General features: G+C 41.2%; 1 protein-coding gene across 1 annotated transcript in view; it reads right to left on the bottom strand.

The window, feature by feature from the left end:
* Positions 1-23,451, bottom strand: part of elp4 (elongator acetyltransferase complex subunit 4) — a 155,796-nt gene that overhangs the window by 88,610 nt on the left and 43,735 nt on the right. The window contains exons 8-9 of the mRNA XM_061964238.1: positions 7,074-7,182; positions 852-958 (exon numbers count right to left, since the gene is read on the bottom strand). Of these exons, the coding sequence (XP_061820222.1) occupies positions 852-958; positions 7,074-7,182 (216 nt within the window). The remainder of the gene's footprint in view (positions 1-851; positions 959-7,073; positions 7,183-23,451) is intronic.

The following is a 23,451-nucleotide window of genomic DNA, read 5'->3' on the forward strand; positions in this document are numbered from 1 at the left end:
TCGACACATAAATAAACAGCAGCACAGTTAAGGTCACCTATAAAATCTAAAACAACTACCTGCCTGTTTTAGAGTATCCATATATTTTAGTTTCCTAAAAACAGTCTTCTTTATCACTGAATGCTGCCAGAAAATATTAAAAATAATAAATCACAGTCAAAAATGTGAAAAAAATCATACAAATGATTCAGGTCCCTGGTGGTGTTTTTGACTGTAGTATTTCTGTTTGACCATTAAAATGTGTTTACATCAGATTTGAAAAAAAACAAACATCCATCCATCCATCCATCCATTTTCTACCGCTTGTCCCTTTTGGGGTCGCGGAGGGTGCTGGAGCCTATCTCAGCTGCATTCGGGCAGAAGGCATGGTGCACCCTGGACAGGTCGCCACCTCATCACAGGGCCAACACAGATAGACAGACAACAACCACTTGATACTAAAAAAAATAATTAAATAAACTCTAATAATAAATTCAAAATTGATCAGCAACACGAACCCAGGAGCCCAATTTATAAATCACTAAAAATAACAAAACAAAAATAAAACAGTGTTGATTTTTTTTTTATTCTACAAATTGAATCAAACTTTACTCCATGTGTAATACAATATTATAGTCTCTCTTTTTAAATCCAACATGCAATTGAAAAGCCCTGTGATGATGTGGCGACTTGTCCAGGGTGTACCCGCCTTCCGCCCGATTGTAGCTGAGATAGGCTCCAGCACCCCCCGCGACCCAGAAGGGAATAAGCGGTAGAAAATGGATGGGATGGATGCAATTAAAAATTCAATTTTATCAGTTGGATAAATAAAAAAAAAAGTACTGCAGCGCTGAGGGACAATTACAACATACCTCAATGGTGAACTGTTTCCTCTTGAGCTTAAAAGCCAAGTCCTTGTGGTCAGGCAATTGACTTGCAAGACAGTTGAGATGAGGCACCTGCCGGACGTGTAACAGGCCTGTGAGAAAACATACTGTAAATGAGGATAGATGCTGTTTGTGCTGAATGTGCAAGCAAAACACTCAATTACAGTGAAACTTCAAAAAAATTAACGACCCTGGGGTTGTGAAATTCGGAATGTAACCAACATTGTGGGAGAAAAATACCTCTTGGGTCACAAACTTGCCAATGAATCATGAAAGACCCAAACGTAAATCTCACATGATCTTAGATCATCTAAAGTCACTAGTGACTGGAGTTTCCAAAAAAAAAAAAAAAAATGTTTACACTTATTTTAAAAGAAAGCCAACACCCCGTGTAAAATGTAAAAAGAGAAGACGAACATGACAAGAAAATAAACACCGGAAGTTAGTTTATTGATCAGTAGTTTATTGATTTTAATGTTGGTTAACTTCTTTTTACACCAACGTTACATTAGCTTCCATTGCAGTTTTTCGCAAATTAAAAGCGTTAATTCTAAAAATTTCAATAAAATACATTTGAGACTTGTAGGTGTTTCCATTAAAGGGTGTTTTGTAACATTTATATTGATAGCTTATCTCAGCCCAAACAAACTGAATAAGCGTGTTTTGTCAAACCATTAACAACAAGTTGCTATGCACATCTCACATGTTGTATTAAAACATAACTAAAACCTATTTCAGTGTGCATTTTATTCTGGTGTATCTCACATTATGAAGTGAAAACATGAATGCTGTGTAATGATGCTCAATATTTATTATATTATATATTACAATATAATTCTGTCATTAACTGGTGTGGGTACGTTGTTATATGTCACATCTTATTATTCACACAGCACACAGTACAATGACATTTTCAACACCTGTAGAGTTAAGCATATGAAACGTGTTTAAACATTTTGTTTTATTATTCTTAGTTGACATGTCAGGACATGCCCCAATAATTCTCAGTCAAAATTAAGATTTTGCAGAATCATTTTTTGATAAAATGTCACATGTGCACTGATAATAAGATAAGTAATAAACACATATAACTTTATCACAATCGAATATTGCGATACTTCTGTTTGAAAGGGTTGAATTTGAGCTTTTGTTCACTTGCGATAGCAAAGATTTAGGTCTGCAAATAAATTTGATAAAAAACAGAAGGGGAACATTCAACAAAGATGTTAAACCAATATCTAAAATTTACAAATACATACAATTAGCGATGAAGCCACATTTTCAGGAGAAGCCCTGCCAGTAGGTTCCCAAATGCACACACCACGCACACACATGTCGACATGGTAATCATTCATTAATTGCAATAGCAAGATAGTGTACACTTCACATATATGTTATTTTACATCAAAGATGATGAAGTAAGACATTGTAAGTACTTACTTTCTGAAAACACAAGTTGTAACTCCGTAAATCTCTCTCGCTAGCCATTGTTGCTTTGAGTTTACTTTGTGGTTGAGCGATGTGACGCGAATGAACAACTTTTGAATGGCTATAAGTGAACCTTGAGAACGGATTCTCAATTACTATCTCGTCCTATTTTGTGAATTAAAATTCACTGCTTAAGTAAAAGAGCCATTCAAAACATTTGATCGTTTGGCCAGTGTATAGTAGCTTTGTTAGATAACTGTGCATAATATCATGTCACATTTCTAGAACCCTCTGGTGAGCTACTCGGAAAAGCGTAGCAAGCTACTGGTAACTTGCAAGCTACGGGTTGGAGACCTCTGTTGTATGGATTAAATTTGGAAATATGAACAAATACAATGATTGCAAAACATTCCCGAATGGACTGTGCACAATTTTAGAGGTTCCCTAAAATTTGGGAAGCACGTCTGAAAGGAGCACTTCTGTCTCTTATTGTTATACAAGCATGTGTTTACTTTAACACAACAGTTCCATCAAGAATCCACCAGTTGATTCCAAATTGCACTTTTCATCTGGTCCATTCACTATCATCTCTGTATGTGACAGGGAGTACAGTGTGTTGTGAAGTACTGCACACTGAAGTTCCTCAGTTTTAAAATTTTACCGTCGCAGGCAAAAGAAAAGTACAAACCAAACTCTTTGTCGACTATTCTGTTTGCCTTTTCCTATTTGTGTAGAACACAGGTGCACCATTCAGTACATGTCCATGCACTAAATGAATCTGATTTCTCAAATAGTTCGGCTCTAAATAAGCCTCCTAAAACCCATGGAAACACCTTAATCCAATTGTGTTACATTTTTGAAAAGTCGGACTACATAACTGTATCATGCGATGGGAAAACAGTTTTCTCGAGGGCGGGTGTGTGCCGCCTTAGAGGACCCTTTGTATCGCGCATGCACCAGTCTCAACGCGCGAGATATAACCCGGAAGCAGATACCATTCAATAAAAACAGCAACAATTGTAATGAAGAGAAGACTGTTTATTTGCTTCACAAATTAAAAGGACGGAACATTTTGAAGTGCCTCGATGGTAGAAAACAGAAACAGAGGTTTTTTTGAAAAGGCAGTAGTGTTGTGCCGATACCAATATTTTGGTACCGGTACAAAAATTATTTCGATACCTTTCGGTACTTTTTGGTACTTTTCTAAATAAAGGGAACCACAAAAAAAAAATTGCATTATTAACTTTATTTTAACAGAGAATCTTAGGGTACATTAAACATATTTTTCTTATTGCAATTTACTCTTTAAATAAAATAGTGGACATACTAGACAACTTGTCTTTTAGTATTAAGTAAACAAACAAAGGCTCCTAACTAGTCTGCTGACGTATGCAGTAACATATTGTGTCATTCATCATTCTATTATTTTGTCAACATGATTAAGGACAAGTGGTAGAAAATTAATTATTAATCTACTTGTTCATTTACTGTAAATATCTGCTTACTTTCTCTTTTAACATGTTCTGTCTACACTTCTGTTAAAATGTAATAATCACTTATTCTCCTGCTGTTTGATACTTTACATTAGTTTCAGATGATACCACACATTTGGGTATCAATCCGATACCAAGTAGTTACAGGATCATACATTGGTCATATTCAAAGCCCTCATGTGTCCAGGGACATATTTCCTGAGTTTATAAACAAAATATGAATTTAAAAAAAACGAAAGAAGATGTTGTGATGCCAAAAAATATCGACGTAATCATAGTAGTATCGACTAGATACACTCCTGTACTTGGTATCATTACGGTGGATGTCAGGTGTAGATCGACCAATGGCGTTTGTTTACATTTTGATGCCGGTGAGCTACGGTGTGTAGTGAAGCATGTTTAGCTATTCCTCGTCCTGCAGGGATGATACTTGTAAGAAACTTACTTAATTTGTCGCCATGGAGGCGAGGATTAGTGATTTAGAAGTAGCTAAAACACTGCCGACGGCGGATGGACGTTAGCCACTAGCTAGCTAGCCATGTTTTAAAGCACCTCTTCCGGTGGGCGTTTCATTGTTATAACTTCATCTTTATCATTAGTTTTTAAGCCAAAATGCGTTTGTTCTCCCTTTTCTGTCTACACACTGTGTCTGTTTGTAAGTACTCCGTGATTGTGCGCTACCGAACATGATCGTCTGCTCGTAAAACCAGCAATGACTCGAAGTGACGACGACCTGGGCGCGGGGGGGAAGGTGCGGGACCGGTACGTTTCAGAGGCGGTATCGTACCGAAAATTATTCATTAGTATCGGGGTATTATACTAATACCAGTATACCGTACAACCCCTAGAAGGCAGCTAAGGAAATGTAAAATGCTGGTTTAATTCGGACTCCCAAAAAAATTACGAATGAGATGAAAGGTAATGAAGCAGGTAAATTAAAGGCAAATAATAAAGCGTACACAAACCTCTTCATGCTGTATTTGTGCAAGCCAACTGATTAACTTTCCGTACAACTGGCAAAATAGTCTAGAACCTTCCACTGGATATCAGTCGGGACACGAATGGTCTTTTCCTTCGGATTTAAAACTCCTTCCATCAATCCACAGAGCCTTTTAAAAGAACTTTGAGACATTCAAAAGTTTTGTTTTAGGGACAGCGTGGCTCGAATGGTAAAAGCAATTGTGCCAGGGACTTGCGGGTTCCAGGTTCGAGCCAAGCTTCCGCCATTCTCGTCACGTCACTTGTGTGCTTGGGCAAGACACTTCACCCTTGCTCCTGATGGGTCGTGGTAAGGGCCTTGCATGGTTGCTCCCGCCATCAGTGTGTGTATGAATGGGTGAATGTGTAGAGTCAAAGCGCTTTGAGTACCTTGAAGGTAGAAAAGCTCTGTACAAGTATAGCCCATTTACCATTTGTTTCCATGATTTTCGTCCGAAAATTCCTTCGAAAAATCTCTTCCACCGCCTTTCTTTACATCCGACCCGATATATTCTTGGTAGTAGCATCATGTCTGTATCGCAATCAGCATAGCCATTTGAGACGTACCATTTGTAATCTGTTCCAATATTACATCGCAAATCCTTGTGTGACATCATAGGTCAACTGGAAAAGTAATTCAGTTATCCGCGCTAAAATTAAATAAGCGCCCCCCAGTGTACGGGAGGCTCATGGCGTATGACCAATAGACGTATTTAAGAGTGTGCATGGACACTTCGACTTCACACGAAGGTGTGAAAATACAAAACTATTCGAGAAATCAACTAATTTAGTGCATGGAAACGTAGTGACTGAAGGACTTGTACCTGGTACTGGGTGTGGCTCTACTATACTTTGGGGTACATCCAGATAGAGTCAGAGTCACCTCTCTTTATTTCCCTGACCGCAAAGCTAAATTATGCTATAACTGGAAAAGTACTGTACAAGTGTGGTGGTGTAAATGAGCGTGGGAGAGAAGAAGAGGGATCAAGGGAGTAATGGAGAAAGGAACACAGACAGAGAAAGTGGGGGATGGTGATTTCTCTCCTCTGTGCACTTGGGTGAGTTCCCCTTGCTTGATTTGCGGTGACAGGCTTCCCAGCATGCTTTGAGCAGCCCTGAACTGCTGCTGCAAACACGCACACACACTCACGCGCACGCACTCTCGCGCTCGTCTCACACTGATACCAGATGCGTCTGCACCCATGGACACACATCAAAACAATCGTATTCGTTGATTTATTTCATAACATCGGCAGAATTACATAGGCTGATTAAGCAGAGGGAATTTAATAGGAAATCAGTTAATATCATCTGCTAATTTAAGTTAAAAAAAAAAGTTTTAATATATATTTATATCATTCATCTCTGCTAAATGGCTTCACAACACACCTTCCATTTTACAGCGGTTATAACTTTGGGAAGCATTTGCTAAATAAAACATGCTGTTGGATAAAACCAAAATATGCTGTTGAATGTTTTTACTTCTTGTCTCTTCGTCTGTCACAACCCATGGACAGGGAAAATGGGAGGGAGGGGGGGAAGAGAGGAAAAGCGCAAAGAATGAGCGGGAGAGTTCGAGAGGCACGGCTAAAAATACTCCAGCCGCTTATTCTGACCTTTATGTGTAGAGAGTGTGACAGAGTGATAGAAGAGAGGGAGGATGCGACCAGGAGAGAGAAAAGACTGTAAAACCGTACAGCGCCAAAGTGATGGGGATGACCGAGAAAGCAAACTCGATCCGCCTCCTTTTTTCTTCGCTACCGTCTCTCTGTGGTCCATTACCAACATTCTCCTCTCCTACTGGAGGCAAGGAAGACTTGCCCCCATTTATTAGCAGGGCATGCTGGCCATGGAGACATTGAGTGAGGGATAGAGAGATCGAGGCAGAGAGGAAAAGAGAGTGATGGTGAGAATATCGATTCCCCAGTGTCGGCCTGCTCTGCTGCAGGGCCTCAGGGGTATGGCACCGGGGATGGTGAGGCGGGGTGAGGGCGAGAGAGGCGAGAGAGAGAGAGAGGAGGCTCTGCTGGAGGGAGGGTGGGACGGAAGGGGTGAGGGTGCGAGGAGGATGAGGAGGGGGTACAGCGTGGCAGCTGAATCCCCCCCGGCCTGTCTACTGAGGAGCACGTCTGATTGAGCAGCAGCACGCTAACGCGCACTGACAGCCTGGCCTGCAAGGGGGCTGCCCTGCCTCCATCCACAGCCCAGCCAGAGCCTTAATGCACTGCCTGTGTGTGAGTGTGTGTATATGTATGCGTGTGTGTTTGATGGAACGGCGACACAGAGATAAGAGAGTATGTGTTCTTACCATGGTAATCTTTGTAGAGTGGGTTGGTCTCCCTCTCAGAGCCTTTGAATGATTCCAGGGCTATGGCATTGTCACATAGTCTGGTTATGCTGGCCATTTGGGATATGTTCTGTAGGACAAAGAGATACATGGGTAGATAATTAAAAGCCTCCTGACGGGCAACCGGTGTTACAATTAAAATAGGTCAATATTCCTGCCTGTGGCCCAGGTGAGGTTGATATGAGACTAAGGTGATGGGAGCGGGGCAGGTATACAATACTGGTCGCTCATAAGGGTTTTACTGTATACATGAGGCCAGGGCACACAAATGGATACACACTTTGAACTCTAAATCTATCCATCCATTTCCTACCGCTTGTCCCTTTTGGGGTCGCAGGTGGCGCTGGAGCCTATCTCAGCTACATTCGGGCGGTAGGCGGGGTACACCCTGGACAAGTTGCCACCTCGACACGTGCAATCAGTAAGGAATCTATCGACAATCTACAATAATTTCACTTCAATGTGTAGTCTCCAACTTGCTTGCAGCAGGAGAGAACAGAGGTGGAGAAATCATTAGTAGCTTGATGAGGAGAGCTCCCCCTACTGGTTAGGTCAGAGACTTCAGGAGGTAGAGAGGGGGAGCAAGAGAGAGAGAGAGAGAGAGCGAGGAACAATTGGATGAATACAGTAGGTAGGTAACAAGTGAACAGGAACTGCACAAAAGGGTGGAGGCAGAGAATGGAGGAGGAGAGAGAGTGAGGGACACTGGGAGAGAGGGAGTCCTGCATTATTAATCCCTTTGCCTCCTGAATCATTCAAATCCTTCTCTCTGTGTTGGCTGCCACAGCCTAATGCAGTTTTCATGCCTTCATGTCTTTTCCCCACTCTTTCTTCAGCCTTTTCATTTTTGTCCTACTTTTAAAGAAAGCACATCCCACCAGTCAAAACTACGAGCACTTACAGGGGTATCTGAGGTCGCTCGCACGCGTGCAATTAAAGCCTGTGTAAGTTTGGCTACGACAAATTATTCACAACACTAACCGTGGTCAATAATGGCAGACTAAAAACTTTGTCTGTGAAGGGCTCTTAGGGCTGGATTTATTCCTCTTTGCCTACTTGAGGACACAGATGAGACTCTTTGGCACAGGCTCATAAGTCGCAAAGAAATCCAAAGACTGCACATTGCTGGCGAGGCAGGATAAGGTCAGAGAGAAACACTTGCTCTTCCATGCTTTTATTTTAGCTTTTGGTAATGAACTCATATTTTGTACATGCACAATTTTCCAGTTTGGTTTCATGTTACATATGCATATTTTTTGTGCCACAATCAACCCAAATGTACAGTAAAATAATGCCTATATTGCAGTGTGAGATGGTGATGTCTTTGTGTCATTAATTATGGTGTCTTGGGAAAACGTGAGACCATGCATACAATACAATCACACAAATTAAACAAGCCTCGCATGGCGAAAATTTAAGTATTTTGTTGTTGCCGCAAAACAATTGATTATAAACACGGTGACTCAATTTTGTTGTTAGTTTTGTTACTCAAAAGGAGGATTAGATATAGTTGCATGAGAGGACAACATGCATTACAAACACATTGTTCTCAATGCAAAATTGTGATTAAAAGTAACTGCGGAAATATGTATTGTCAAATTATTCCGCACTCTAGTAGTATTCTTAAACAGTGTTTCTCAAACTTTTTTCACTATGTACCACCTCAGAAAAGACTTGGCTCTCCATGTACCACCATACCAACACAGTAGAGTAGTAGGCCTAACTATTCATTAAAAAATGTAAATACTTATTTTAAAACATTCTATAAAAAAAGTACCACAACTAAATATAAGTTGTGTCGCATAGTTCAACTTGGTTAAAGTGGAACGTTAACAAAAACAAGTTAATACATATGTACTAAGCCAGCCAGTATTTAATTGGATTGACTGTTCAAAATTAATAATACTTCCTTAATTGTTTGTCATCATATTCATCATTGATGGGGTGCAAGGCTTAAAGGGGAACTGCACTATTTTGAGAATTTTGCCTATTGTTCACAAACACTATGAGAGACAGGAAGACAAAAGTTTTTTATTTTTTTTGGCATTCTAATATGTAAAAATCCGCTCATTCTGAGTAGCTAGCAATGCAGCTAATGGGAGCAATCAATTTTACATCTAAATCACTTTAAAAATGCATTCAAAAATTGTCACCAATACTTCATTTATGCTCCGTGACCTGTATAATAACCAAGCTGTAGTGACATTGCTAATGTAAGAGCGAACCCTAAGGAACATTTTTTCTATCGTAGTAACACATATGCGTGCTATGGTATTAGCCATAAAAACGAGCTACGGAAAGAGATAAACTATAGCTGCTACATCAACACAACAAGCGTTTCAGTTTGTAATGCACAACACAGGGCGATAAGACACCAATCTGTACTAACTGAAAAACATAAACAAACATATTACAGTATCTGTGAAGAATTAGCCCACATTTCATGTTTTGTTTGTACACAGCAGGCCAGACAGCGTATGTACTGTAGTGTTAATAGCACGCTTGACGTGCTGTGTGTATCATGATCGATATTAAAGTGTGACTCACTCGATGGGCAGTTGTCTGTTTGGTCCAGCTGGCTGGGTCCGCTTTTTTTTTTTAATTATTTAGGGGTAAACACGCCATTTATGTCGAAATAGCGTGTCTCCAAAATCCACATTTGCAGCTTCTTGTCATGCTCCAACCTCTTATCTGTGCTGGCTTCGATAAATAGTAGTTTATCCTCCGTGCATTTAATTAAAAAAAGATAAGGTTGTGAATCCTCATTTGTCCAAAAGTAGTCGTCGTCTTTGTCTATTACAAACACACTAATGTTTGAATCCGGAAGTAGGAACACAGCTTGTTGCTGGAAGTCGGACGTGCGCTGCTCTGGGAATGGAAATTAATGTGTGGAAGAAGTCACTACCGGCATTGATTAAAATGACAAAAATACGATAAAAATTTAACATATTGATGACAAGATGGCGGCGCCCTGATGGCAGCGGCTTGCAGACGCTCTTGGAAGTGTAGAGCGATTTGGCAAAAATACCCGTCAATTCTGTCTATTTCATGGCTGGCTCACAGCGTGGACACTTCGTGATCAGATACGACCGACAGACGATTCTGGATGTGGATAGATCGGGCCGTTATAGGCTGAAAGATGCGGGTACTTTCGACCTCCTCGCTAGCATGGGGATTCTTCGCTGGCTACATCCAGCGGCCTCTAAAGCAGCGGAGTCAAGTGCCAGCGGGGACCGTCAACGGAAGACACGTAAGCGGTGTGAGCGGAAGCAGAAGCGGGGATGCCGAGCGGGGCTAACAACAAAGCGAAAGGCTAATCCTCAAAGAAGCGCTAGTCCGGGTGAGAAGTTTGTTAAAATAGAACTAGCCAGCGCCAGGCTGGATAATACCTGCACACATAGCAACTATTTTAAAACAATACACAACTCAAAAAATGTTTTTTCTGTGTCAGAAGTAGACATGCACTCTACTGAGGTGGCAAGTTATAATGCGTTCGGTTTATCACAACATCAAGCAAACAATCGGAAAATTCCCGTCATATCAATTCCTAGATATGGTCGAAATTATTTAAAGTGCACTACACATATTAAACACAACATTATTAATATTGCTACTACGGATAATTTCAACAAAAACTCCTCAAAACAGCCCACTACCTATAATATGGGCTTCTTAAACATAAGATCATTATCTTCCAAAACGCTATTAGTTAATGAGGTCATTAGAGACAATAATCTTGACGTCATTGGTCTCGCCGAGACCTGGCTCAAACCAGACGATTTCTTTGCGCTGGGTGAGGCGTCTCCTCCTGGCTATGCGGGAGCGCATATTGCCCGTCCCATTAAAAGGGGTGGGGGAGTTGCACTCATACACAATAAAAACTTTAATCTTACCCCGAACCTAAATAATAAATATAACTCGTTTGAGATGCTTACTATGAGGTTTGTCACACCGCTGCCTCTCCACCTGGCTGTTATCTACCGCCCCCCAGGACCCAATTCGGACTTCATCAGTGAATTTTCAGAGTTCGTTGCTGATTTAGTGACGCACGCCGATAATATAATCATAATGGGGGACTTTAATATCCATATGAATACCCCATCGGACCCTCAGTGCATGGCGCTCCAGACTATAATTGATAGCTGTGGTCTTACACAAATAATAAATGAACCTACGCATCGCAACGGAAATACGATAGATCTAGTGCTGGTCAGGGGTGTCACCACCTCCAAAGTTACGATACTCCCGTATACTAAAGTAAATGTCCGATCATTACCTTATAAAATTTGAAGTTCTGACTCATTGTCAACAAACTAATAATAATAACTACTATAGCAGCCGCAACATTAATGCTGCCACAACGATGACTCTTGCTGGCCTACTGCCTTCGGTAATGGCACCATTCCCAAATTATGTCGGCTCTATTGATAACCTCACTAACAACTTTAACGACGCCTTGCGCGACACCATTGATAGTATAGCACCGCTAAAGCTTAAAAGAGCCCCTAAAAGGCGCACCCCATGGTTTACAGAAGAAACTAGAGCCCATAAATTATCATGTAGAAAGCTGGAACGCAAATGGCGCGCTACTAAACTTGAGGTTTTCCATCAAGCATGGAGTGATAGTTTAATAACTTATAAACACATGCTTACCCTAGCTAAAGCTAAATATTACTCAAATCTCATCCACCTCAACAAAAATGATCCGAAATTTTTGTTTAGTACAGTAGCATCGCTAACCCAACAAGGGACTCCTCCCAGTAGCTCCACCCACTCAGCAGATGATTTTATGAATTTCTTTAATAAGAAAATTGAACTCATTAGAAAGGAGATTAAAGACAATGCATCGCAGCTACAACTGGGTTCTATTAACACAGATACGACTGTATCTACGAAGGATACCGCCCTCCAAAATAGTTTCTCTCTCTTTGATAAAATAACACTAGAGGAATTGTTAAGATGTGTCAATGGGACAAAACAAACAACATGTTTACTTGACCCATTTCCTGGGAAACTTATTAAGGAGCTTTTTGTATTATTAGGTCCATCAGTGCTAAATATTATAAACTTATCACTTTCCTCTGGCACTGTTCCACTAGCATTCAAAAAAGCGGTTATTCATCCTTTGCTCAAAAGACCTAACCTCGATCCTGACCTCATGGTAAACTACCGGCCGGTGTCCCACTTTCCGTTTATCTCGAAAATCCTCGAAAAAATTGTCGCACAGCAGCTAAATGAACACTTAATGTCTAACAATCTCTGTGAACCTTTTCAATCCGGTTTCAGGGCAAATCACTCTACGGAGACAGCCCTCGCAAAAATGACTAATGATCTACTGCTAACGATGGATTCTGATGCGTCATCTATGTTGCTGCTTCTTGATCTTAGCGCTGCTTTCGATACCGTCGATCATAACACTTTATTGGAGCGTATCAAAACACGTATTGGTATGTCAGACTTAGCCTTGTCGTGGTTTAACTCTTATCTTACTGACAGGATGCAGTGCGTCTCCCATAACAATGCGACCTCGGACTATGTTAAGGTAACGTGCGGAGTCCCCCAAGGTTCGGTTCTTGGCCCTGCACTCTTTAGTATTTACATGTTGCCGCTAGGCGACATCATACGCAAATACGGTGTTAGCTTTCATTGCTATGCTGATGACACCCAACTCTACATGCCCCTAAAGCTGACCAACACGCCAGATTGTAGTCAGCTGGAGGCGTGTCTTAATGAAATTAAACAATGGATGTCCGCTAACTTCTTGCAACTCAACACTAAGAAAACGGAAATGCTGATTATCGGTCCTGCTAAACACCGACATTTATTTGATAATACCACCTTAACATTTGACAACCAAACAATTACACAAAGCGACTCAGTAAAGAATCTGGGTATTATCTTCGACCCAACTCTCTCCTTTGAGTCACACATTAAGAGTGTTACTAAAACGGCCTTCTTTCATCTCCGTAATATCGCTAAAATTCGTTCCATTTTGTCCACTAGCGACGCTGAGATCATTATTCATGCGTTCGTTACGTCTCGTCTCGATTACTGTAACGTATTATTTTCGGGTCTCCCTATGTCTAGCATTAAAAGATTACAGTTGGTACAAAATGCGGCTGCTAGACTTTTGACAAGAACAAGAAAGTTTGATCATATTACGCCTATACTGGCTCACCTGCACTGGCTTCCTGTGCACTTAAGATGCGACTTTAAGGTTTTACTACTTACGTATAAAATACTACACGGTCTAGCTCCAGCCTATCTTGCCGATTGTATTGTACCATATGTCCCGGCAAGAAATCTGCGTTCAAAGAACTCCGGCTTATTAGTGATTCCCAGAGCCCAAAAAAAGTCTGCGGGCTGTAGAGCGTTTTCTATTCGGGCTCCAGCACTATGGAATGCCCTCCCGATAACAGTTAGAGATGCTACCTCAGTAGAAACATTTAAGTCCCATCTCAAAACTCATTTGTATACTCTAGCCTTTGAATAGCCCCCCTTTTTTTAGACCAGTTGATCTGCCGTTTCTTTTCTTTTCTCCTCTGCTCCCCCCTATCCCTTGTGGAAGGGGAGACACTCAGATCCGGTGGCCATGGATGGGGTGCTGGCTGTCCGGGGTCGGGATCCGGGGTGGACCGCTCGCCTGTATATCGGTTGGGAACATCTCTGCGCTGCTGACCCGTCTCCGCTCGGGATGGTTTCCTGCTGACCCCACTGTGGACTGGACCCTTACTGTTATGCTGGATCCACTATGGACTGGACTCTCACAATATTATGTTAGACCCACTCGACATCCATTGCATTCGGTCTCCCTAGAGGGGGGGGGGGGGTTACCCACAATATGCGGTCCTCTCCAAGGTTTCTCATAGTCATTCACATCGACGTCCCACTGGGGTGAGTTTTTCCTTGCCCTTATGTGGGCTATACCGTGGATGTCGTTGTGGCTTGTGCAGCCCTTTGAGACACTTGTGATTTAGGGCTATATAAATAAACATTGATTGATTGATTGATTGATATTACTATGAACGTGTATGTTACTACATTATAAACGTGCACTGTGTATGTATATAAAACGTTGCTGGAGAGTTTTGAAGTTGTTTTAGAGTGCTTTGAAAGCTACAACGGTGACTCCTATATTTTAAGCGTTTTTTTATCATCTTTAAAATCGTTAAAAAAAAAAAAAGATGTGTGTTCTTGTCTCTCATGGTTGTGAATGATAGGCAATATTTCAATTTTGGAAGTTTGCCTATCGTTCACAATCATTCATTATAATGACGGATGGATTTTTTAAAATGCATTGTAAATATTAAAGAAACTTAAATAAAAGTCCGCAATAGGAGCTCCACTATTTCCCTCATAAAATCCAATAAATAACCATTAAAAAAATGCCAACAATACTCCATTTACATTTTGTGATTTGAATGTTAGTATTAGTATTAGTGATATTGTTATTATAAGTGCTAACACAGACAAGCTATTTATAGCGGGGCCGTGATCTCTACCTTGTGTGCCTGTGTTTACATCATCGAGTGGTCAGCTGTTTCCTCGCTTCCCTGCTCCTTGAATGTTTATTGTAGATCGTAAATCATGCATCTCACCTGGACAGAAGAAATCTGAGTAGGTATTCTGACAAGTTGGTACCCTTTGACAGCCATTTACACTTGCCCTGCCCCTCCACCCCGTTTCTTCGTGAGGATAATGAGGCATTTTTCACCTAAATGGAAATACAAACCCCGTTTCTATGAGTTGGGAAATTGTGTTAGATCAAATATAAACGGAATACAATGATTTGCAAATCCTTTTCAACCCATATTCAGTTGAATGCACTACAAAGACAAGATATTTGATGTTCAAACTCATAAACTTTATTTATTTTTTGCAAATAATAATTAACTTAGAATTTCAATGGCTGCAACACTTGCCAAAGTAGTTGGGAAAAGGTATGTTCAACACTGTGTTACATGGCCTTTCCTTTTAACAACACTCAGTAAACTTTTGGGATCTGAGGAGACACATTTTTTAAGCTTCTCAGGTGGAATTCTTTCCCATTCTTGCTTGATGTACAGCTTAAGTTGTTCAACAGTGCGAGGGTCTCCGTTGTGTTATTTTAGACTTCATAATGCGCCACACATTTTCAATGGGAGACAGGTCTGGACTACAGGCAGGCCAGTCTAGTACCCGCACTCTTTTACTATGAAGCCACGTTGATGTAACACGTGGCTTGGCATTGTCTTGCTGAAATAAGCAGGGGCGTCCAAGGTAACGTTGCTTGGATGGCAACATATGTTGCTCCAAAACCTGTATGTACCTTTCAGCATTAATGGCGCCTTCACAGATGTGTTTGATACCCATGTATTGGGCACTAATACACCCCCATACCATCACAGATGCTGGCTTTTCAACTTTGAGCCTATAACAATCCGGATAGTTCTTTTCCTCTTTGGTCCGGAGGACACGACGCCCATAGTTTCCAAAAAACAATTTGAAATGTGGACTCGTCAGACCACAGAACACTTTTCCACTTTGTATCAGTCCATCTTAGATGAGCTCAGGCCCAGCGAAGCCGACGGCGTTTCTGTGTGTTGTTGATAAACGGTTTTCGCCTTGCATAGGAGAGTTTTAACTTGCACTTACAGATGTAGCGACCAACTGTAGTTACTGACAGTGGGTTTCTGAAGTCTTCCTGAGCCCATGTGGTGATATCCTTTACACACTGATGTCGCTTGTTGATGCAGTACAGCCTAAGGGATCGAAGGTCACAGGCTTAGCTGCTTACGTGCAGTGATTTCTCCAGATTCTCTGAACCCTTTGATGATATTACGGACCGTAGATGCTGAAATCCCTAAATTCCTTGCAATAGCTGGTTGAGAAAGGTTTTTCTTAAACTGTTCAACAATTTGCTCACGCATTTGTTGACAAAGTGGTGACCCTCGCCCCATCCTTGTTTGTGAATGACTGAGCATTTCATGGAATCTACTTTTATACCCAATCATGGCACCCACCTGTTCCCAATTTGCCTGTTCACCTGTGGGATGTTCCAAATAAGTGTTTGATGAGCATTCCTCAACTTTATTAGTATTTATTGCCACCTTTCCCAACTTCTTTGTCATGTGTTGCTGGCATCAAATTCTAAAGTTAATGATTATTTGCAAAAAAAAAACAAGATTATCAGTTTGAACATCAAATATGTTGTCTTTGTAGCATTTTCAACTGAATATGGGTTGAAAATAATTTGCAAATCATTATATTCCGTTTATATTTACATCTAACACAATTTCCCAACTCATATGGAAACGGGGTTTGTATATGAACATCCAATCAGTTGGCGTCCTAATGACAGCAGACTTTATACAGTGAGTGATGTTTTATTATGTCTGTTGGCTCTCATAAAGTCTGCAGTGTGTAATAATCAGTGATGAAAAAAAAATAAGGAAATGTGATGCGTTTTTGAAATGAATGCTTAATATGATCAAAATACATAAATATTAAATGCTATTATAAATGTGCTCTTTACTACATAACATACTGTATTTACTTACATCATGTACCGGTATATAAAACCTCAATGAAGGTGTTTGGATATTTTTTAGGGCATTGTAGGCGGAATTGCGCGGCTGCCAAAGGCTCCATTGTAAGCTTCCATAGAGACCAATTGACACATCTCTCAGAAATATGTGTTTTTCCTGTACTTTATCTAGGCATAGCTCATAAACTGACCAGCAAGTGTCTATGCATGGGTCAGAAAACCACTTTAGTCTGACAAGCATGTGAGGTGTACGTGGACAAATTTAAGGGGAAATGTGTGTGTTTTTTTGTAAGGATGGGTGTGGTAGCAAGCAATAGTAGAATGGAGGAGTGTACCGGGCAAGGACAAGCCTAATTAAAGTTTCAGATGGACTGAGGCACAGGAGAGATTGGAGGAGGCTTTCAGTGACTGGCTCAGCTTTCCAAACTGCTCAATAATGAATAGTGGGACTATCGTGGTCTTGGCCAGTTAGCCCAATGCTATCGCTCTAGACCGGGTGTGCCCAAATTTTGTCCACCAAGGGCCTCATACTGTAAAGCAAAGGTGTAAAACTCAAGGTTTGGGAGCCAGATCTGGCTCGCCACATAATTTCATGTGACACGTTCAACAGTTTTTAAACTTTATTAATATTTGATCATGCAACAAATATCATATTGTTATATATCGGTTGACAAATAAAATAAAAATAAAAAAACAACAACAACTGAAATATGTTTGTCACCTAGCCTTTGGATTTTAAATCAAGTTATCCATAAATTTGTCCATAAAGCAAATCTAATAATTGAATGCATACTGTAGGCAACTGTGTAATAATATCATGAGCTGATTATACTTTTATATTAATATATATTTAATGTTACAAGCGGCCCTCTGAAGGCAACTATAGCTGTAACATGGCCCTCAGTTCAAATGAGTTGGCACCTCTGCTGAAAAGTCAAAGCATGCGGGGGGCCAGCTTGATGTTTTTTTATATTGTAAAACAAATGCTAAAAATAGACATATATACATATATATATATATATATATATATATACATACATACATATATATATATATATATATATATATATATATATATATACATATATATATATATATATATATATACATATATATATATATATATATATATATATATATATATAATATACGTACATACATACATACATACATACATAAATACATACATATACGTATACATACATATGTGCATACATATATACATATACATACATACATACTGTATGTATATGCATGCATACATACATACATACATACAAACCCCGTTTCCATATGAGTTAGGAAATTATGTTACATGTAAATATAAACGGAATACAATGATTTGCAAATCATTTTCAACCCATATTCAGTTGAATATGCTACAAAGACAACATATTTGATGTTCAAACTGATAAACATTTTTTTTTTTGCAAATAATCATTAACTTTAGAATTTGATGCCAGCAACATGTGACAAAGAAGTTGGGAAAGGTGGCAATAAATACTGATAAAGTTGAGGAATGCTCATCAAACACTTATTTGGAACATCCCACAGGTGTGCAGGCTAATTGGGAAAAGGTGGGTGCCAGGATTGGGCATAAAAACAGCTTCCCAAAAAATGCTCAGTTTTTCTCAAGAAAGGATGGGGCGAGGTACACCACAACTGCGTGAGCAAATAGTCAAACAGTTTAAGAACAACGTTTCTCAAAGTGCAATTGCAAGACATTTAGGGATTTCAACATCTACGGTCCATAATATCATCAAAAGGTTCAGAGAATCTGGAGAAATCACTCCACGTAAGCGGCATGGCCGGAAACCAACATTGAATGACCGTGACCTTCGATCCATCAGACGGCACTGTATCAAAAACCGACATCAATCTCCAAAGGATATCACCACATGGGTTTTAGGAACAATTCAGAAAACCACTGTCACTAAATACAGTTCGTCGCTACATCTGTAAGTGCAAGTTAAAGCTCTACTATGCAAAGCGAAAGCCATTTATCAACAACATCCAGAAACGCCGCCGACTTCTCTGGGCCCGAGATCGTCTAAGATGGACTCATGCAAAGTGGAAAAGTGTTCTGTGGTCTGACGAGTCCACATTTCAAATTGTTTTTGGAAATATTCGACATCGTGTCATCCGGACCAAAGGGGAAGCGAACCATCCAGACTGTTATCAACGCAAAGTTCAAAAGCCAGCATCTGTGATGGTATGGGGGTGCATTAGTGCCCAAGGCATGGGTAACTTACACATCTGTGAAGGCACCATTAATGCTGAAAGGTACATACAGGTTTTGGAACAACATATGCTGCCATCTAAGCGCCGTCTTTTTCATGGACGCCCCTGCTTATTTCAGCAAGACAATACCAAGCCACATTCAGCACGTGTTATAACAGCGTGGCTTCGTAAAAAAAGAGTGCGGGTACTTTCCTGGCCCACCTGCAGTCCAGACCTGTCTCCCATCAAAAATGTGTGGCGCATTATGAAGCATAAAATACGACAGCGGAGACCCCGGACTGTTGAACGACTGAAGCTCTACATAAAACAAGAATGGGAAATAATTCCACTTTCAAAGCTTCAACAAGTTCCCAATCATTTATCAATCAATCAATCAATCTTTATTTATATAGCCCTAAATCACAAGTGTCTCAAAGGGCTGCACAAGCCACAACGACATCCTCGGTACAAAGCCCACATAAGGGCAAGGAAAAACTCACCCCAGTGGGACGTCGATGTGAATGACTATGAGAAACCTTGGAGAGGACCGCATATGTGGGTAACCCCCCCCCCTCTAGGGGAGACCGAAAGCAATGGATGTCGAGTGGGTCTGACATAATATTGTGAGAGTCCAGTCCATAGTGGATCCAACATAATAGTAAGAGTCCAGTCCATAGTGGGGCCAGCAGGACACCATCCCGAGCGGAGACGGGTCAGCAGCGCAGAGATGTTCCCAGCCAATGCACAGGCGAGCGGTCCACCCCGGGTCCCGACTCTGGACAGCCAGCACTTCATCCATGGCCACCGGACCTGTGCCGCCCCCCCCCCCCCCCCCCCCAAGGAAAAGGGGAGCAGAGGAGAAAAGAAAAGAAACGGCGGATCAACTGGTCTAACAGGGGGGCTATTTAAAGGCTAGAGTATACAAATGAGTTTTAAGATGGGACTTAAATGCTTCTACTGAGGTAGCATCTCTAATTGTTACCGGGAGGGCATTCCATAGTACTGGAGCCCGAATAGAAAACGCTCTACAGCCCGCAGACTTTTTTTGGGCTCTGGGAATCACTAATAAGCCGGAGTTCTTTGAACGCAAATTTCTTGCCGGGACATATGGTACAATGCAATCGACAAGATATGACGGAGCTAGACCGTGTAGTATTTTATACGTAAGTAGTAAAACCTTAAAGTCACATCTTAAGTGCACAGGAAGACAGTGCAGGTGAGCCAGTATAGGCGTAATATGATCAAACTTTCTTGTTCTTGTCAAAAGTCTAGCAGCCGCATTTTGTACCAATTGTAGTCTTTTAATGCTAGACATAGGGAGACCCGAAAATAATAACTTACAGTAGTCGAGACGAGACATAACGAACGCATGAATAATGATCTCAGCGTCGCTAGTGGATAAAATAGAACGAATTTTAGCGATATTGCGGAGATGAAAGAAGGCCGTTTTAGTAACACTCTTAATGTGTGACTCAAAGGAGAGAGTTGGGTCGAAGATAATACCCAGATTCTTTACTAATTCGCCTTGTGTAATTGTTTGGTTGTCAAATGTTAAGGTGGTATTATTAAATAATACTGATAAATAATAAGGTGGTATTATAAATAATATTGAGTGTTGTTAAAAGAAAAGATGATGTAACCCAGTGGTGAACATGCCCTTTCCCAACTACTTTGGCACGTGTTGCAGCCATGAAATTTTAAGTTAATAATTATTTGCAAAAAAAAATTAAGTTTATGAGTTTGAACATTGAATATCTTGTCTTTGTAGTGCATTCAATTGAATATGGGTTGAAAAAGATTTGCAAAACATTGTATTCCGTTTATATTTACATCTAACACAATTTCCCAACTCATATGGAAACAGTGTTTGTATATACATACATACATACATATATACATATATATATATATATATATATATATTCAAAAACAACATTGTGTGTCAGCTTTATGTTATAGGTGACAGAGTGTATTCTTATCATTATAGTATTAAAATTCTAGCTGTTTTTTCATAACACTTGTCTTCTTGCTTTATTTCCTTACATGTTTACCCTTTTTTTTGGTTTGATTTTATTTCAACAATATGTTGTAGGTCAACAAAACATGAGCTGTGGGCCGCAAATGGGTTCAGGGCCACATTTGGACACTCCTGTTCAAGACGGTCTTCCAAAGCCCACTTTTTGCTGACTAAGGTAATTATAAAAGCAACACGTTTTTCATTAATGAAAACACCACGTCGTCTTGTTCTATTCCCACTGTATAGTCTTTTGATCCCAAGACAATTTTCTTATAGGTTCTTCCTCACTGTTGGCCTGGTCAGCCAACACCTGACTCAAACCTAAATTTCCCCCCTCCTCTTCTCTCTCCAGGGTGGATGAGGAGGAGGACACAGATTAAGGGGTTTGGGGGCCAGGCCGGATGGCGGACAAGGGGACCGCTTCCACCACAGCTGACATCTGCTAGTTAGCCAGTCTACCTTTTTTGACGAAGCCAAGGCCATAGAGCACTGACTATACAGGCGTAGAGCCAGGGCATGTTGTGATGACACAGCTGTTCTCAAAAGTTACGCATCCCCCTTAGTCTTTCTTGTAATTACAAATAATACAGTTTGTGTGCTTTATATGATGGAGCACTATGCAGAAGAAGGGTGTAAGTGCAAGTTTGGCCTAAAAGAAATGGCAAAGAATCTCAAACGACTCTTCTGGTGACTTTGCCTTTTTGGTCTTCTGTCCGGGGGAGCGCTGTGCTTTGCCATATGCCTCAGCAGATGACTCCACCCTCACACTGAGAGACCAGACTGGACACAGACTTACATACGCAAACTCACACACACACACACACACACACACACACACACACACACACACACACACACACACACACACACACACACACACACACACACACACACACACACACGCACGCACGCACACACACACACACACACACACCATTTTCTGAAAACATACATGTACACTCGGAGGACCCACGCGCGCGCACGCAAGCACACGCGCAAGGATATTTACAAAATAATAAAACACATGCCCAAACTTATTGTGTAGGACTTGATGTAATTAAAATCTAAACAAGTAAACATTGATGCAGAGAGCTCTGCGTGAAGCATGCACTGAACCGGTCTGCTGAAGAAATGATGTGTCGCTGAAGAGGCCACTCGAGGGCCTGAGTCATGCCGGGGCAGAACTGAGCCACCAATTTAAGCAGAGGCCCTCTTGCACAAATAAATACAACTACCGGTATGTGCCCCTATTATGAGCAGGACAAGGCAAATGTGCATCAGTCCACACGCACACCAGATGAATGGTTCATAATGGATACATTCAGGTACACCATTTATCAAAGGGAAAAAATAATTAAAAACAAATTAAAATGTTATCTTTGTAGAGGCAAATTGTTTTACAAGGAGCTTAGTTTTGCATGAATAGACATATGTTAAATGTCAATTAATGAATGACAGCGCACTGTACAAGCGGAGCAGAAGTCTGGTTCGCATTGCCGGTAATAAGTCAGACCTGTTCCGCCAGGGCTGCCCTTTGTCACCAGTCTTGTTCATTATCTTTATGTACAGAATTTCTAGGCGCAGTCAGGGTGTGGAGGGTTTCCAGTTTGGTGGCCAGAGGATCGCAACCCTGCTTTTTGCAGATAATGTGGTCCTGTTGGCTTCATCGGGCTGGGACCTTCAGCGTTCACTGGGGCGGTTTGCAGCCGAGTGTGTAGCTGCTGGGATGAGGATCAGCACCTCCAAATCTGAGGCTATGATTCTCAGTCGGAAAAGCGTGGACTGCACCCTTAGAGTCGGGACTAAAGTGCTGCCTCAAGTGGAGGAGTTCAAGTATCTCGGGGTCTTGTTCACGAGTGAGGGAAGAATAGAACGCGAGATTGACAGACGGATTGATGCGGTGTCTACAGTGAAGCAGTCACTGCACCGGTCTGTTGTGGTGAAGAAGGAGCTGAGCTAGAAGATGAAGCTCTCAATTTACAGATCGGTCTACGTTCCTACCCTCACCTGTGGTCATGAACTTTGGATAATGACCGAAAGGACCAGGTTGCGCATACAAGGGGCAGAAATTAGTTTCCTCCAAAGGATGTCTGGGATCACCCTCAGAGATAGGGGGAGGAGCTCGGTCATCAGGGAGAGACTCAGAGTAGATCCGCTGCTCCTTCACGTTGAGAGGAGCCAGTTGAGATGGCTCGGTCATCTACTACGGATGCCTCCTGGACGCCTCACTGGTTGGGTGTTTCGGGCAGGTGCAAAAGGAGGAGAGACCTAGGACACGTTGGAGGGACTATGTCTCACAGTTGGCCTGGGAACGCCTCGGTATCCCCCCTGTAGAACGAGAGGAGGTGGCCGGGAAGTCTGGGAATCTCTGCTTACACTGCTGCCCCCGCGACCCGGACTCGGATAAGTGGCGGGAAATAGATGGATGGATGGAAGGGCACTTCGTAATTACATTTTACAGCAAACTTATTCCAAGCCCCTTCCTGTTCCATCACTGATAAAAACATAATAGACATGTGGTTACTGTCCTCGGTGGAGTGCAGCATTAATGCACTTGTCGTGCAAAGCAGACATAC

Source organism: Nerophis lumbriciformis, linkage group LG06 (assembly GCF_033978685.3).
Source record: "Nerophis lumbriciformis linkage group LG06, RoL_Nlum_v2.1, whole genome shotgun sequence".
Taxonomy (NCBI): domain Eukaryota; kingdom Metazoa; phylum Chordata; class Actinopteri; order Syngnathiformes; family Syngnathidae; genus Nerophis; species Nerophis lumbriciformis.